This window comes from Triturus cristatus, chromosome 8 (assembly GCF_964204655.1).
Source record: "Triturus cristatus chromosome 8, aTriCri1.1, whole genome shotgun sequence".
In the NCBI taxonomy this organism is placed as follows: domain Eukaryota; kingdom Metazoa; phylum Chordata; class Amphibia; order Caudata; family Salamandridae; genus Triturus; species Triturus cristatus.
The window spans coordinates 252,919,653-252,937,712 of NC_140591.1; the positions used below are offsets into that span (position 1 = coordinate 252,919,653).

The 18,060-nt window shown below is 46.6% G+C and overlaps 1 protein-coding gene across 1 annotated transcript in view; it reads left to right on the top strand.

Moving 5' to 3' along the window:
- DYNC2H1 (dynein cytoplasmic 2 heavy chain 1) overlaps positions 1-18,060 on the top strand; it is a 1,714,832-nt gene that overhangs the window by 1,023,344 nt on the left and 673,428 nt on the right. Inside the window, exons 64-65 of the mRNA XM_085621461.1 lie at positions 7,739-7,759; positions 9,686-9,784. Coding sequence (XP_085477587.1) covers positions 7,739-7,759; positions 9,686-9,784 — 120 coding nt within the window. The remainder of the gene's footprint in view (positions 1-7,738; positions 7,760-9,685; positions 9,785-18,060) is intronic.

Consider the following 18,060-nt stretch of genomic DNA (forward strand, 5'->3'; position numbering starts at 1 on the left):
AGGTTCTCTGAACGTCAGGGCGGAACAACTAAGCCACCGGTGCATGATGGATCACGAATGGCATCTTCACTCGGAGGTGGTGCAAGGTCTCTTTCAGTGGTGGGGAGAGCCTTGGTTAGGTTTATTTGCCACCAAAGAGAACGCGCAATGTCATCAGTTCTGCACGTTGGAATTTCCAAGGCGGCACTCTCAGAGATGCTTTTCGGCACAAGTGGAGATGTGGTCTTATATATATGTTTTCCGCCTATACCACTTCTACCCAGATTGCTGAAGAAGATCAAGCGCGACCGGGCCCAAGTCATTCTTGTGGCTCTGGACTGGGCTCGAAGAGTATAGTATCCCGAGCTCTTGCACATGGCCATCGATCCTCTGATCAGACGGCCCCTTTGGGAGGATCTTCTGCCGCATCAGCCGGGGACGGTCCGCCACCCGAAGCTGTCCAGCCTCCACCTCCTTGCGTGGAGATTGAGCGGCAACAGTTGACAGCTTTCGATCTTCCTCCCGAAGTCTGTAACATTATCTTGGCAGCCAGGCGTACCTCCACCAAAATGGTATATACCTGTAGATGGAGCAAATTTGTGGCATGGTGCGCAGCAAAGGCTGTGACTCCCCTTTCTGCATCCTTTCACAGGTTCTCCTCTTCATTCTTTCTTTGGCCCAGCAAGGCTCTGCCCTGGGCACTCTAAAAGGATATCTTTAGGCCATTTCGGCCTTCCTTCGGCTTCCTTACCAGCCTTCTCTTTTCAAGTCCCTATTGTAAATCGCTTCCTTAAGGGCATTACTCATTTGTTTCCGCCAATTCCTTTTGTAATGCCCCAGTGGGACTTGAACCTGGTTTTGACCTATCTAACGTGCACTCCTTTCTAGCCGCTACATAACTGTCCTCTCAGACTTCTGACACTTAAAACTGCCTTTCTGGTTGCCATCACCTCTGCTCACAGGTTGAGTGAGCTTGAAGCTCTTTCTTCCAAACCTCCTTTTCTGGCTGTTCTTCCGGGCAAAGTTGTCCTTTGACTAGGCTTTCTTTCCTTCCAAAAGTGGTTACCTCTTACCACATAGGACAGACCATCACTTTGCCCACCTTCTTCCGACCCCCGCATCCTTCTAAAGAGAACGAGAGGCTCCACCTTCTGGATCCAAAACGTGCGCTTTCATTCTATCTGGATAGCACAAAACAATTCCAGGTGGATGACCAGCTCTTTGTTGGCTATGTTGGCGCCAAGAAAGGTCGGACTGTGCAAAAACAAACCATCTATCGATGGGTCGTTCTTTGCATCAAAATCTGCTTTTCCTTAGCGAAAAAGGAACCTCCAGGGGGTTGCGTGCCATTCCACCAGGGCGACGGCAGCTACTACTGCTTTGGGACGTGGATTCTTCCTTCATGACATCTGCCAGGCAGCTACTTGGGCTTCATTGCACACGTTTACCAAACACTACTGCCTGGACAGCCAAGTCTGGAGGGATGGCTTCTTTGGCCGTTCAGTTCTCCAGGACTTTCAGGTGTGAACTTCGTTAGCAGACCCATCTCCAGGGTTGGTATTGCTGGGGTATCTATTCTAAGGTGAGGAATCAATAACTAATTGTCTCTTTCAGATGAACAAGTTACTTGCCTGCAGTAACAATATATCTGTAAGAAACATAGATTAGTTATGGATTCCTCCCCACCCATCCTCCCCCTTCTGCAAACTGACTTCTAGGGTAAGGGATTTCCCTTCAGGGCCCTAGTTTTGTGCACCAGTTGTCAGTGTCTTGCATGGCTCTAGGATTCTGGTGTGTAAGTCGTGTAAAGAACTGACGTCAGCGCGCAGTGGTGGTGTCTAAGTAAATATCACGACGTCATTTCGGCGAACACGATGCCGACGATGAACGTGGAGTCGACCGACGCCACCTACCGACGCGCAGGGGTACTGCTGAAGAAAAATTCTCCAGATCCAGTCTGACGCCTAGGGGTAATTCTAAGGTGAGGAATCCATAACTAATCTCATACAGATATATCGTTACCGAAGGTAAGTAATTTGTCCAATATCACCTGTCTTAGCTCTGACTGCCCCAAGACATGACCACATTGGACTATAAATGGCACAGCTTGGTGTACTTGCATCAGTTTCTGTTTCTCTGTGCCTAACCGACGCAGGTCAGAAGCTCTCTTTTGGTTGATACAGAGTTTCTCTAAAGCTTTTGACATCATCAGCATAGGTCAAATTTGACCTCCTAAAGAGACAGGTTTAGACCTTCTAAAAAATGTATCAGGGCACCAAATGCCTCACCAGTTCCGGCTGATCTGATGCTCAACCTAGCCCCAGAGGCACCGGTGCCAGATCTGACGTCGACCTTGCATCTGGTGCCCACTTCAGCTACCGCTCAGGCACTGTCTCATCACAAGTCACTAAGGTACAGCCCATAGCATGGGAGGATTCTCTGGCAGTGCCTTGTTCAGTTTAGATGCAGATGCAACACAGGACCTTCAGAATGATCTGACATGATGTGGACAATACGGAGGAGGAAATTACTTTATTTACTCTCTCATTATACTGCTGCTGGTCTGTTTGTTGGCCTTTCAAAATATTATTGGCCTTTATACCTCATCGGTGAAGGATTGGGACTCCCTATTGGGGCTCCCAACCAAGGAAAGCACCTCTTTTGCGGTAGTGGTCCATACGGCTCAGAGGTGTTGGAACTACAGTTCCTAGTTGTGGAAATCTAAGCTAGTTTGCTTACAGAAATCTTGAAACCTGGTCCTTCTAATTCAGAATCTTTGCTACCTTTCAATGAAACCTTGACAGACGCCCTGATGCCAGCATAGCCAAAACCATGTTGAGTGCCACTGATAAGTCACCCCATCGCTAAGCATCATAAGCCTGCTCTGGTGTAGGATGCTTTTTGACACCGCTCTCTACACCAGAATCTTGTGGTTTAGTCTTCAGCCATCAGTTTAAACCAGAAGCCTTCGTATTGCTCCACCTGACAGAGAATCAAACTGCATGGCTGTGCTTGGCAAGAGGGTGTTCTCGTTTGCTTGTGGTCTCTGCTTGTGGAATCTGATTGCTGTCTCTTTGTTGGAGAGATGCACTAATTCCCTCTGCAATATTTAGAGCAAGATCTTGCCTGCCCTCCTTGATGAGTTGCAAAATATCTTTGCTCAAACTTCCCACAACTGACAGGATGTGGCTCAGTACACTTTACGGGGCCCAGACAATACAGACTGTGGGGTCTTTGTATAGGCACTAATGTGGTGATTCACCATCCCGCTTGGATGTGCACCACAGGTTTATCCAGGGACATGCAGGCTGTTTAGAAACAAGGCAGATTCAGTGGTTCCAAGATAGCTATTCTACTGTGTGCTCTCAACAGCCTGCCACTTCCACAATACCATAAATTCAGAGTTTACTGCCGGGGTCTGGCTTACCACCAGAGGCAGCCGCCTTAGCCTGTTCAGAGACCCGCTTAGCCCTTTCGAGGCTGCAAGGGGCATGGTGGTAGCAGAGCACAGGGTCACCAACAACATAGCCAGTCCTAATCTTCCTCTTTACTTGCAGCTGTAGCCAACAAGTTTCTATCATTCCCCATTTGGGAGACATCTGTCGCCAGCTCTGGGAAGAATATGTTTTACCTGCCCAACTGTCCTGCAATTATCTCTGGCCAGTCTGTCGTGTAGGTTGTCCGTCATAGGTATGCTCTTCCTTTTGTGTCAATTCCTCCCCATCACACTCCTATTTTTACTCAGACGTTGACAGAAAATCCCTCTATCTTTGGCAAAGAGGTTCAGTCATTGGTGGCCAAAGTGGCAATCAAGAGAGTCCCCAAGAAGAATAGGTGCAAAGGGTGTTGCTTTCATTACTTCCTAGTGCTCAAGAAAGATGGTGGGCTCAGGCCGATTTTCGACCTTCCGCTCTGACTCTGGCCTAGAACCTCTCAGCCTAGATCCTCTCAGCCCTGCATCTTGGAGGTTGGATGGTGTCCTTTGACTTTTATGAATCATATTTCCATATAACAGTCCGGCAGTCCCACAGGAATCCCCCACTTCATTATGGGGGTCTGAGCACTTCGATTTCACTTATGCAGTTTGGCTACTCTGTCCCCGTCTCCATCCCCCACAACCTCGTTATTTACGAAGGTGATGGCTGTGGTGTTAACATATCTTGAATGGTCATGATGAGTACCCGGATTCCAGTAGCTCGATGACTCTTTGTTGACAGTGGGCTTGTCATAGTCCGCCTTGGACCACCTGTGTACAACCATCTTTCTATGGTCTTTCCTGAGGTTCTCTGTCAATGAGATGAAATCCCACCTTCAGTCAGTGTGGAGGATTTTCTTTATCTGTGCTGTTCTGGGCGTGGTTCATTTCAAAGCTTTTCTGCCCCCGCAGTGAGTCTGAACCATTCAGGATATGATCCTGACGTTTCAAGCTTGGTTGTGTGTTCCGGACAGTTCTGAGGCTTTTTGGAGTCCTGGCCTCGTGTATTGTGTTGGTGCCTCATGCCTGTTGGCACTTGGGGATCTGCAGTGGACCTTTCACCCTTAGTGGGCTGAGTATTTAGGGTGCATCTTAACAACATCTTTGTGCTGGCCAAGGTGGCCCAGGACCTTCATTGGTAGATGAAGGATACCAGATTGATTTGCAGCAGCCTGTTCTCTCTACTCAATCCAGTGTTCATAGTAGTTATGGACATCTTGCCTCTGGGCTAGGGAGGCCAGAATGACTAGGTGGTGATCATAGGCCTCTGGTCTGCGTGCAGCAGAAGAACCACATCAGCTTTTTGGTGCTGTGTGCCATCTGGCTGGCTCTCAAGTCTGTTTTGCCTTGCAACAAGTGCAGGCCTGTGCAAGTTCTGAAGGACACCACAACCTCTATGTGGTAGTGCAACAAACAGGGTGGTGTGGGCTCACCTGTGATGTGCCAAGAAGCACTAACACTGTGACGCTGGCTGGACCTCCAAGGGGATTTCTCTGACTGTTTAACCATCTAGCATTGCCCCTAAACACCAGGACAGGGAAGGTGAGTAAACAAAATATAGCTGACCACGAGAGACGTTTGCAGCCAGAGATAGTTCTCCAGCCTTTTGTGCTCCTGAGTTTTCACCTCATGGTTCACTGGAAGAGTTGTTCATCCTTCCTTGGGACTCCAGTCTTCCAGCCGCTGCTTCCCTGGCTTTTGCAGAAGGTTAGCAGGAACCAGGCTTAGCCCATCCTGATAGCCTGGGGCTGGGAGTGAAGGTTCTTTTACTCTGACCTGCTCATTCTGAGTTCCTGCCTCAGTACCACCCCTGTCTACCTCTTTGGGAGGACCTGCTCTGCCAATCACAGGGCAGGGTACTAGACCCGAACCTCCACAACCTACACCTCCATGCATCCAAATTGCGTGAACCAGCTGAGCGAATTCAATGTGTCTAAGTAGGTTGTTAATGCTATCTTGGTCCTTAACGCCCATCATTCTATTCTGCACGTTCAGCAAAATTTGTGAGTTTTTGCAAGGAATGTCGGGTCGATCCATTGTAGGCCAAACCTCCTTCTGTTTGTCCAATTTTTATCCTGACAAGGCCTAGCTGTGGGCAAACCTTAAAGGTTATGTGTAGGCATCTCAGCCTTTCTACATATGCCTGATAAGCCCACCTTACGTGCTTTTGAAAGGGCTTATAGACATGTTTTAGACTACATTAGTTATTATGCCGCAGTGGCACTTTAATTTTGTTCTTTCCTTCTTAATGTGCTCTGCGACTAACACACATGATGCCTTCCTCATTGCGATTACTTGTGTGTGCTGTGTCAGTGAACTACAGGTGGTGCCAGTAAACACCATAAACCACTTTTGTTCAGGACAAGCTGGTGCTTTGTACAGGGGCATCCTTTCTATCAAAGGTGATATTGCCCTTCTATATGGGGCAATTCATCACGCTCCATGCCTCCTACTCTCTACCACATCCTTCCAAAAAGTAGATGGGCTTCCTATTAGATTCTTTAGCTTTTATATCAATTGGACTAAGCAACAGTTTGGTATATGACCAACTTTTTGTGCGGTTCACAGATGGTATGAAGGGAAGGATAGGCAGAAAGATATTGTATCCAGAATGTTAAGTCATTCTCTGAGTCAAAATGTGCACAGCCTTGGCCAGGAAGGACCCCCCTGAGGGCCTTTGTGCTCATTCTACCAAAGCTAAAGCCATCATAATGGCCTTAGCGAGGGGTGTTTTGGATCTGGACATCAGCCAAGCAGCTACACATGATTTTATGTCCTGACATTCACCAGCCATTACTGCCTTAACTCGCAGATCCGCAGAAAGGGAAACATTTTTTTCTACTTGGGCCTGCAAGATATCCTAGTGTGAAGTCCATTCATCAGACTCCTCCATCTTTTCAGAGATACTTCTTTGGTATCTATGCTAAATGGGAGGAATCTGCGGATAGAAGTGTCAGTCAGAAGAACAAGTTATTTTCCTTCAGTAATGTTCTTTCTGGTGGGTACTCTATCTAATTGCGGATTCCTATGTGCCGTTTCACCTCCCCGTTCTGTGGAGTTGCCTTTATCTAACATCTAAAAAGTTTCCAATTTAGAGATTTTCTCACTGGTAGCTCTGATTCTGTTGTGCTACAGGTGTGAGGGTGTGGAATAAGTTGAGCGAGAAAATTACGTCCATTAGGAGAAATAGTGCTTACACGCAGCTTTGCTCTGTCACTTCCGGGGTAGAATGGAGCTAGGGATCACTGCTTAGACAATTTCTGGATCCAGTTTGGCAGCTGGGGAATATTCTAAAGGTGAGGAATCTGTGGTTAGGGAGAGTATCCACCAGAAAGAGCATCACAAAATGACCCTTGCTAATTGAGATTGCGGTTGTACTAAAACCTCTTGATGTACCTTTACTAGGACCAATGACCTCTTATTCGCCCCTAGCAGGACAAAAGCACAACCTGAACTGGTTCCCTGAAAAAAAGCAGAACCCGCTTATCTCTCCTCACATACAGGAGATCTCTTTAGACACGTTTCTCCAGCTTCAGTAAAAAGAAATGCCAGCGCTTTAATTTGAGCTGGTGGTTTCTGGTGCTCGGCACCAGCACTTTACTGTCAACACCGATTCTTATGACAGCCTGCCACATGGTGTCACCGTTAGACTTATTTTTTGAGGAGCTCAACTGCTATTGCTTAAAAATTAAATAACATTAAAATCACTAATACCTGTCACCCAAACCTTTAGGAATAGCTTGGGCGGCATGTATTAGTCATTTTAATGTATATTTAAAGTCTGAATTGTCACACTTCTATGTGTGTGATTGCCTAGTAGTGATAGTACAGCCATTTGCAGCGGTAGTGGGAGCAATGGGCGGTGCAAACTGCAGGGGCCAGGCACTTCATTTAATTTTTTAGTTTTTTTAGTTTTACAAATTAGGCATTGAGAAAAGTCCATTTTGAGCGTTGTTGCCTTTATCATTAATATTAGTTGTTGTGTTAAAGTGAATGACAATTCGCCAACTAGATACATTCACTTACAATCGGGTTAGCAGTTTTTGTGAGATGTGGGTTCGACACCCACATCTGAGTGATTTATTTTAAACATTGAAACTCCTTTGAGTTTCTGGAAGCTCTGCTCTGTTTAGTGTATTTGCATATGTTTGTTAATGTTTAGTTTCACAAATGTCTCCCTTCATTGATTGTCATCGTTTATGTCTATGATTGTATCCATGTTTGCATTTCCTTGCGTTGTTGACTTTTAATTTCTGTTTGCTTTTCATTTTGACGCTGCCTTAGATCTATGCTTTGAAATTTTCGGTAAGAGAGGTCTAAATTTTATATTTTGTTTTCGACTTTCTTTTCTTTTTCAAGTGGACTTCTGTTCATTTAATGCCCCGCCATAACAGTTCAAATATTATTTTACTCTTGCAGCCTGGGGTGTTCTCGCACCAGGTAAATAACGATATGCTGGGTATCCTTATTTACCGGAGGCAGTAAATTATTTGTATGATGGAAACAGATGATTTTTGGTGCTTAGCGTACCAAACATCATCTTACGCAAAATGTATCAGGTAAAAATTTGAGTGTTGGTTTGTGACCCAAAATGAATAATTCTGGCACGCGTGCGGAGAGAGGGTTGCACGGGTGTAAGAATTTTACGAGGCACCCCTAATCCGGGCCTGTATTTTAAATGTTCTAAAAATATGAAAACGTCATTGTTTCCCCAATTGGCATAGTTACGGTAGAATACACCTATCACGGTGCTGCTACCAAGTGACCCTATTTGTTGCTTCCTGATTTTGCGGCTGTCTTCTCGCAGCTTGCAGTCACCGATGAACCCTTCTCGTAACCCCTGGGTGTGTTTGTCTTGTCTCATACTTTCCTTGCTTCTTCTGCCATAAGACTGCACTCTCGCCTGCAGCAGTCAGAAGAAGCTGGTTGTTTAAAATACGTTTTAATCACAGGAGGCGTAACGAGGGGGGCTTAGTTGGTGCGCTGCCCTGTGATGCTTGGCAGCAACTCTCCATAACAACTTTCTTTCCAAACTGGGTGTACAGGCTATGTAAGTAAGTGGCTTTTGTTCAGGAGCTGGTGACCCTCATGATCTGCCATTCACTGCTCCATGTTGGGACTCCAGTCTTGAATCTCTTTCCTTGCTGTCCATCCTTCCTTGAACCCAATGGGTGGTGCAGTGTTTCCTTGGTCTCTCTATATATACCAGTGGTACCTTTTGGCTCCTACTATGCCTTGTGACTTGTATGCTTTCTGATGTACTTTTCAACAGGTACATTGTGTGCACCTGGCCTTGAGAGCGGTAAGATTTCTTACAGGATGTTAGTTTGCAAAGTAATTTAAAAAAAGTAAGATATCTACTCTTTTTGGCCGCTTATTACAATTGAAGTAGGTCATCTCATCTAGACTTAGGGCCTGATTATGATCTTGGCGAATGTGATACTCCATCACAAACATGAGGGATATCCCGTCCGCCAAATTACAAGTTCCATAGGATATTATGGAATTGTAATTTGGTGGATGGGATATCCGTGACCGTGACGGAGTAACCCAGTCTGCCAAGATCGTAATCAGGCCCTTAATTAAGCAGTGTCCACAAGGCCGACAATTTTACTGACAAAGTGTGGCCGAAATCTGCATTTGCACATCTAACTTTTTAAATTGTGTGCTTAACAGCAGTGTGTTCCTTTTTAACTATGACATGCATACCATTTTCTGCCCAATGCACCCAATAAATTATGGGGTTGGCTCACTTCTCATTCACTCCCTGAAACTAGTTTCACCAACTTTTTTGGGAAAAACTTTGCAAGTAATTCAAGGGTGACAGTGGCCATTTACAATGTTTTGTCTACCACCTTGCATTTTGAAGCGATTCTCTACCACCTGATGCTTTCTAAACCCCATATAGCCATAAACTTACATTGGTGTGTTTTCTGCTGTTGTAAGTAGCTAAATGGAATTTAGAATTGTAAAATTAATTCTATTCTCTTTTAAGTTACCCTCATGAACTCACAAACCTACGTGAATTGGGCCCTTTATGACCAAGTTTCTTGAGAGTGTCTTACTCCATAGATATGCTTGGGTGTTGATGGCCTAGGAACCACCTGAGACCAGATATTTGTATTTTATCATGCCTGGAAGTGAGAGACAAGGTTTGTGTTCTAGGGATCCAATATGCTAAAGGTTTTTCTACTGGATTGTGTAATATGTTGTTTGTTTGTTTTTTGCCAGAGCCAAGTGTGTCCTTTTCTGGTTGATCCGTCTTCACAGGCTACAGAATGGCTTAAGACACACTTAAGGGAATCACGCTTGGAGGTCATCAATCAACAGGTAGATGTTTTTTTTCACATACAGTATCCCCTGATGTTTTGCCCGGGAAATACATTTGTTTATATAAACGCATTGAAATGTATGTTGATGGTGGCTATAATCATATGCTTTTTAGTTTAATGAATTTTAGATTCCCCCATGGAAATACAATATTGTTAGGATAGTGCACCTTCACACTCGTCCTGACACTGCCGGGCACCCTTTCTCAGGCAGCAGGTGTACTCACACACAAGACAGTAGCCATTGTAGGGGGTGGCATTCCATACTGAAAGAGCTCACTGGTGTTTCTACACCATTCAGGGAGGTTGAAGCTGGTAGCTTGTAAGATCACTTTCTGGACTGCAGATCAATGGTGTATCTCCGCTCCCCTCGTTCATACATACCAGAGCTAGCACACCTAAAGCTGTTAGTAACCAGAAAAGTGTGAATTAGAAGTGGCACAGCCACAGAAGGGCAACATCTCCGCAACGTCTTCAGTATGACACACTCCTGTTACTCTTTTTCTGTTGTCCAGACCTGGTCCTGCCTTTCTTCTCTTGACTAGATAGTTAAGTAGTCACCTTCTACTTACTTTTTTCATTCTCCTGCTTTAGGAAGTCCGGCAATTTGGAGGGTGGGGAGAGATTACCTAAAATATAGATCATACTGTAGTGTGAGGACTTCTTACTGATTATTGTCCTTGTCTTGGACATCCTTCAGTGTCCGTTTTCGCTATATGTATATCGCTCTATCTGTATATATAAACTTTGTGTACCATGACATAATGTATATTTGAAAACTGATACACGGTTGATGACTGCCAAATTATGTGTAAATATGAGTACATGCAACTATATACATATTTGTGTAAGGTACTTGCGAAATAATTCATAAATGAATTGAAGCATGTAGATAATATGAGTATATATACTCACTACAAAATGGCGCCCTTGTTAGATTGAATGCGCTAGTCCTTTCCTTGTTTTCATGAAATCAGAAATGTTGAAAAACATGGTGTTTCCGATGTGTCATTGACATCGAGAAAGGCATTCTTGCCGAAACGCGTCGGTTGTTGGTCATTTGAATAACCTTTCTTGACAACGTCCCCGGCAGTGCGATATCTTCTTTTTGGATTAAGAGGAGTGGAGCGAAATAGTATTGCGGAGTCCACAGCCGCAAAATCGCACCCGCCTGCGAGTGCCCCGTTTCTCGAGTGGAACAAGGAGCGTATATATATATATATATATATATTTTCACTGAAAAAACCATAGGTTTCACACACGTTATAGTTAGGAATTAGCATTTAAAAAACCTTGCAAATTCACTGAAAAAACCATAGGTTTCACACATGTTATAGTTAGCGGAAATTTTACTGATAAAAAACCAATGAAATTCCCCCGTTATAGTTAGTGCAGGCAACTATAACTCACGCGACCGCAATCCTCTGCTGATGCTAATACTGTATTTAGACACTTATTTGCCCATGTCTTCTTCCATACATTTTTAGCTATACATATATTACAAATATTTTTTTTTCATAAAGACACATATGTCATCAGCAGAAGATTGCGGTCGCGTGAGTTATAGTTGCCTGCACTAACTATAACGGGGGAATTTCATTGGTTTTTTATCAGTAAAATTTCCCCACGGCCGAGCCCAGCCGTAAATAATAACCACTCCTCTCCACCAGGACAAGAATTGGGTCGCACTCCATGGAAGGTTCAGTAATTCCTTTTACTTTCAATTCAGCCAAAATTAATTCATGGAAACAACAGAAACCAACACGCATTTACATTGCAACCAATATATACAATCTAATGCATTACATAATTTCCTGTTGGACATGGCTAGGCGTTATGGGAGATGTAGTTTCAACAAAAAAAGTTTATAATATGTGCTAATGAAACCAGCATTTGCAATGCAATAGGTCTCGCATTGGCAAGTGTTTGAGCTATTGGCACTGTAAATATCAATGCCTTTTATTTATGTATTTTAAAAACCAGCAAGCGGTGCATAAACACACAATTTGTACTTTCACTCATTGCTCACGAGAAGCAACGTTAGCAGTAACTACGTCTCTTTTACTGCCAGCCTTGCTTCTCATAAGCAAGGACTATAAGTACAAAGTGTGTGGTTATGCACCACTTGCAGCTTTTCTACACACATTAATAAAAGGCATTGTCATTTACAATGCCAATAGCTCAAACTCTCGCAAATGTGAGACCTATTGAATTGCAATGCTTATCTGATAGAGACATCTAGCCGCAGATTCCTTAACTTAGAATATCGCCAGGCGTCAGACTGGATCCGGAAGTTTTTTTGCAGCAGCATCTCTACGCGCCGGGGGGCGGCGCGACACGACCCCGCCCTGACGTCATCCACGTACGTGACGTCAGCGTGGTCTTATAAGTCCCTCCCGGTGGGCTGACGTCACTTTCCTTCTTTTCCACGTGCAAATCGGATCAGGAGTAAGCGGTTCCTCTGGCCTGTTTTCAGGCCCTTTTTCGACGCTTCGCGTCTGGAACAGTGTGCAATGCCTTTGGGTTTTAAAACTTGTACTTCCTGTTCGCGGCAAATGTCTGCGACGGACCCACATCTTATCTGGTCAGAGTCGTCTCGTCCCTCGGTCTCAATGCCGGCGGGCCCCTCTACTTTCCAGTTCTGCCGTCGATCGCCCTCTGGGGCCGTCGTTCGCCACTTATTGGTAAGTCGCGGCGTATGTCGCCGATGTCCTCGACCTCACTTTCATCTGTTGTCAGGGGCACTGGTTCCCAGAACATTCCGGATGTGCGCCCCCGATAGTCGCCCCCCCCTCTATCCGCCCTATCTGGGTGCAGGGGCGACTCAGACCCAGATGGAGGCCTATGCCGCGGCTCTGCAGGCCTCCCTTGGGTCCTCTCCCATCCCTGTGGCGTCCTCTGGTCCTTTGTTACTTGCGGGGTCCCTGACGGAGTCGACGGTGGGTTCGCCCCGGGGGCTAAATGAGCCCTTGCCCTCCAGGGACATCAGAGATGTTATGTCCTCAGGGCGCGGCCCAGCTGGGTCCACCTCTACGATCCATATATTGTCGTCAGGGTGTGGCCGGCTGGGTCCCCCTCTACGACCCATAGCACCCCTGCCATGCCGCAAAGTCCAGTGGGGCTCCCTGTGGCATCGCAGGTGGTTGCTGATGCTCAAAGCGTTGCTTTGAGCACACCTCGGCCTTCTGGGCAGGGGGCCTCATGTCCGGAGCCAGGGTCGGCGCCGTTCCAGTGCCGTAAACTCACCTCCTCGGCTCCACCTCCGCTTCTTTCTTTGGATTCGGAGCCTGTTGTGGTTGAGACTGAGTCGGCGCCGGTGTGGCGCCAGAGGCTTGCCTCCCCAGCTCCGGCGCCATCTCCTTCTTCGGAAGGGGAGCTTGTCGTGGATTCGGTGCTGGACGGGGCCGACTTGACGCCGGACAGAGTCGAGTCGGCGCCGGACGAGGCTCGATTGGTGCCGGCTAAAGTTGTTTTCGGCACCGCATCGACGCTGGGTTGTTGACTCTTCTCTGGGAGCATCTGGAGAGAGTTTGGCGTCGCCCTCACGCCCGGCAACACTGGATATATTCTTGCCTGTGCCCCCCTTAGAATATGTGGACCCAGCAGGATCCCCGCCTCCTCAGGAGCCCCATCAGGACCCTCATTCGTCAATGGGGCTCCCTTCAGTTGGGCATTGGTCTCACCCTCAGTGTCCTAGGAGGGTTAGCTTACAGTCCTCACCTGATGAGCTGCTGTCCCCTCCAACGAGGGCTACCGAGCTGGAGCGGCTTTTCTGAGATTAGTCTCCTTGTCCACTCGGATTTTGAACATGCAACCCCCTTCAGCACCTTTGTCTGTGGAACCTCTACTTGATGTCCTTCACCGTGGGTCAGGGAATGTGGAGCCGCTTCTGACCTTTGAAGCGTCTCTTTATGATGCCCTTTTGGGTACCTGGGTTTGGCCGGCTTCCGGTGATCCGGTGGCTCATTCTGTCTTGCACTGCCACCGTCCTGCTCCACATAATCCAGTTTGCTTATTTGTGCATCTTGACGTTCAGGGGTTTGTTTTGCAAACTGCCTTCCCTTCCTTGCCCCGGCTAATGCTTCATCCCTCCCGGGAGTCCAGATGGCTTGAGTCATGGGGTCGGAACAACTTTGCCTCCACTAGTGCTGCCCTACGGTCACTAAATATTGTATGTGTCCTGGCTCGGGCTACCTCTGCCCTGTGGGACTCTGCAGAGTCTCTGCTCTCTGCCACCACTGAAGGCGCTCGTGTTGACCTCCTTCATCTTCTCCGGGATGGCCGTGACCTTGCTGAGTTTACGATCCGCTCGGCCTTGGATACTGCTGATTCCTTAGGCCGGGCTATGGCTAGTTCAGTTGCCTTGTGGCGCCATGCTTGGTTGCGGAATAGTGTCTTCCCGGAGAATATCCGGGAGCGACTTGTTGATTTACCCTTTGATGGGTTTTGTTGTTTGATGCTCACGCCGAATTGGCTGTTCAGCACCTCCTTGCATACTTTCGCCCTCCCCCTTAGGCCTGTATTCCTCAGGTGTTTGTTCTGGGGTGGTACCTTTTCATTTAGCATCCTTTAGATGCGTTATGTGTTTTAGGCTGGCAGTAAGCCTCAGGTCTTCTGTTCACATGGTCAGGGGTATTTACCCTTTTATTTAGCATCCTTTGGATGCATTATGCGTTTTGAGCTGGCAGTGAGCCTACTGTGGCAGTGTTCCACAGATTGTTGCGTTTGCCCTACGAGGTGTTCCCCGTGTTGGGGTGTGCATACTCCGTGTGGGGTACTTGTATGCTATTATATAGCTCTGCTTTATGTCAACTGGGCCTAACAGATCCCTTGGGCTCTATGTGTCACCTGGTGCTCTTATCTGATGTTGTACGGTGCTCAATGTTGTGCCTTGGGGCCTCTTCTATACGTCATGGGTCATCTTGCTTATTTGCCTCATTCTCCTCCTTGGGAGGTTTCCAGGGTGTTTATCACGCTTTAAATGTGGCTACCGTCTGCCATTAATGCACTAGGTGTGTTCCTGTGCAACCATGTTGCATAGTCGTGGCCTGTTTACCCGTCTTTGCTATATATATTTATATTATGTATATACACAAGTTCCATGGGTACTCTTCGTCCTACGTCTTTACTCTCTTCGAGGCTGCGAGGTCTGGTCCAATGTCTCCATGTGTCAGGGAGCTTTTCAGTGATACAAGTGGATTGCCAATGAGGTCCCTTTTTGCGTTCCACTTACTGGGGTGGTTCCCCCGTTTTACACTGCTCCCTTCTTGGTGTTCCGATACTGAATGTTATCTCTCTTTCTGGACAAGGGTTACTTTCCTTCCAGTCAGAGGGTGTGGTCTAGAATTCTGAGATTCTTCCTCCGTTTCTACGCCTTGGTACTTTGGTGCCTCTGCTGCCCCTTCCTTCGGATGTGCATCCTTTATTAGGTATCACCCTATATTATATCCGCTGGGCATGTTGGACGGCTCTTCTGATGTCAGTCGTCCTGGGTCTACACCCTGCATATCTGTATTTCGTGTGTTGGTTCTCACCTTTGTCTTCAAGCTGCCTGGTCGGGCAGTCTTATGCTTATTTTAGCTACGCCACCTTGTGGTCTATGTGGCTGTTTGCTCTGTGCATATTTCTGTGGTGGCCTGCATCAGGATGCTTCAGATTGTTACTGTTCACCCCTGTCCCCCCTTTGGGACTGGGTGTGCACTTGGCGTATTTCTTGTTTCCGCCTGCGCTTCTAAAAGCATTGCTGAGTTCTACCTCTTGACCTTTGGTTCTTGGCTGTAGCCTCTCCGGACTTCCTTCCGTGAACTAGCCTGGTAGGCTCTGGTTGCATCTCTTCATGTTTCTTCTCAACCTTTGGTAGGTGTTCACATTGTGCGCCATTAAGCTGAGAGTGGCCCTTTTTCCTCTCTCTTTCTTTTATTTTGGTATATGGCTGGTGCCGTTTCTACCTGCTTCTACAGCTATGGTGTAGCGCCATTCTGGCACTTTTTGGGATGTCTGCATCCCGTTATCTCTTGCTCTTCCGAGCTAGTTGGGTTGCTGTCTGGCTGTTCCGCCACAGCCTCCCCCATTGTCCGTCACTCTGTTGCCGGCTCAAGTGCTTGGCGCTTTTTGTTGTTCTGTCGCAGACCCACCTCCCCCTTGGGGTATGGCTGTGGTATCTATTCTAAGTTAAGAAATCTGTGGCTAGATGTCTCTATCAGATGTACGAGTTACTTACCTTTGGTAACGATGTATCTGGTAGAGATGTTGTCTAGCTACAGATTCCTTAAAGCCCACCCAGCCTCCCTGTTCTGCGATGGCCTTACCAAGTAGGGTTCTCCACTGGCCTCTTTCAGTTACCATTTGTTTTTCTCTCACAGGTGCTCACATTGCTGCGTCCCTTTGAGAATTGCCATATACAGCTGACTGTCTCCAAGGGGTTTCTTGCTGTAAATGGTGCCTTTTGATTCACCTTCACCAGGAGATTCATCTTCTTTTTCTTTTCTTCTCCTGCTGCCTTCCCTCCCTCCCTCCCGCCTTTTCTATTGGCTCAGGGTTCTGGTCTCCTCTACAGTCGTCCTTTGGGGATCTGTTGACCTCTGTTTCAGACTTCCATTACTATAGGGGCAGTGCCGGTCTTTTATACCTTCCTGCAGTGGACTGTTGTTCTCTCTGTGCTCCGTTCTTGCTGGACGACACAGTTCCACATGGTAATGACAGTCTGTTTCTGTCTGTTGAGATGTTCTTCCCTTGTTGTACTTGGGGAAGGGTCTTCACTTAGCTTTCAGCTTTTTCACTTATATGTGGGGAGTGTCTAATTTTGTCTTTTACGATGGTGTCTTGCACCACCCTCCATCTTTATTCATGGCTTTTCATTCCTCGTACACTGTTCCCATACTCTCACAGTTTTTTGTTGGTGGCTCTGCGTTGTGCCGCGGAAAGGTTTCTCCAAAGAAAACTGACGCCAGCGCGCCAGAAGGGACTTATATGACTTTGCTGACGTCACGTACGTGGACGACGTCAGGGCGGGGTCGTGTGGCGCCGTTCCCTGCACGCAGAGGTGCTTCTGCAAAACATTTTCCGGATCCAGTCTGACGCCTTAAGATATTCTAAGTTAAGGAATCTGCAGCTACACAACGTCACAACCAGATACTTCGTTACTGAAGGTAAGTAACTCATACGTTATAACTGCTCAAGAGCTCAGAAACTGCCCCCAAGTGGTGCCAATGTAAACAGTTTTTCTCAAGCAGCCGGCATCATTTATTCAATAAAAGCGCCTTTTGTATTTGAAGATAAGTGACCTGCAGCGGTATCTGATGGACTCGTACACTCCTCGGGGATTATGGACCCCTTTAATGGTGATCCCTCCCACGGGCCTCATGTTGGATGCAAGCGTCAACGTGTACTCTTGTGAAGGGTGTGACACCGTGCAGGGGAATTGTGTGAAAAACTCACCAGAGGTATGGACAAGATACTCAATAAACATAACTGCCAAACACTACAATATCTCAATCTACGCAACAGAACTAAAATCCTTTACACAGAAACAGTTCAGCTGAAGCTCCATTCACAGTCATCACAGCACATAAAGCTGCAGTGTAGGTGCCACTCCACACAACACAGAACATGGGGTGGCAGCAGTTACCAATGCAGAGAGAAATAGGTTTTGTAAGCCATACTTAACTTCATTTGAACAGCGAGCAATAAGTCAGTCTATGAGGCTGGTGGGATGTCTCACAAGCGAGACAGTCAATGGGCATATAAAACAAGTGGTATGGACTACATCTTTAGTCCTAGCAACCGAAAACCTGAATTAAAATCCAGCCTTCAGCAATACAAGAACTATTCGACACTAGGCAAATCATTTCACTCTCTCTAAACAAAACTGCCAGTATGCAAAAAACAGCTGTACTGCCGATAAAATGCGACAGGATGGAAGACAACACAGGTTACCTTGGAACCGGATATTTAGGTGACATTTTAACTTGAAACATTAGTCTGATTCTGGGGAAATTACTTCATCCCTCTACATACCAAATTCATCTGAAATAAGTACTACCAGGATTCCATGGGTGCAGTGTTTTAAACAGAGGTCATCGGGTATTGTACGACAAAAAAAGCATAGCATTGGAGCTCCCAGGACAGACAGTTAACATATAATGGCTGTAAACAACTATGAAGTGTACATTAAAAGCAAAAGCTGACAAGGACTGTTAGAGTCGGTCTACTACATGGCAGCATACGAGTGTGATCCCCTTTTCGTCACAAAACTGAGTTGACTCTTCACAAATAAAT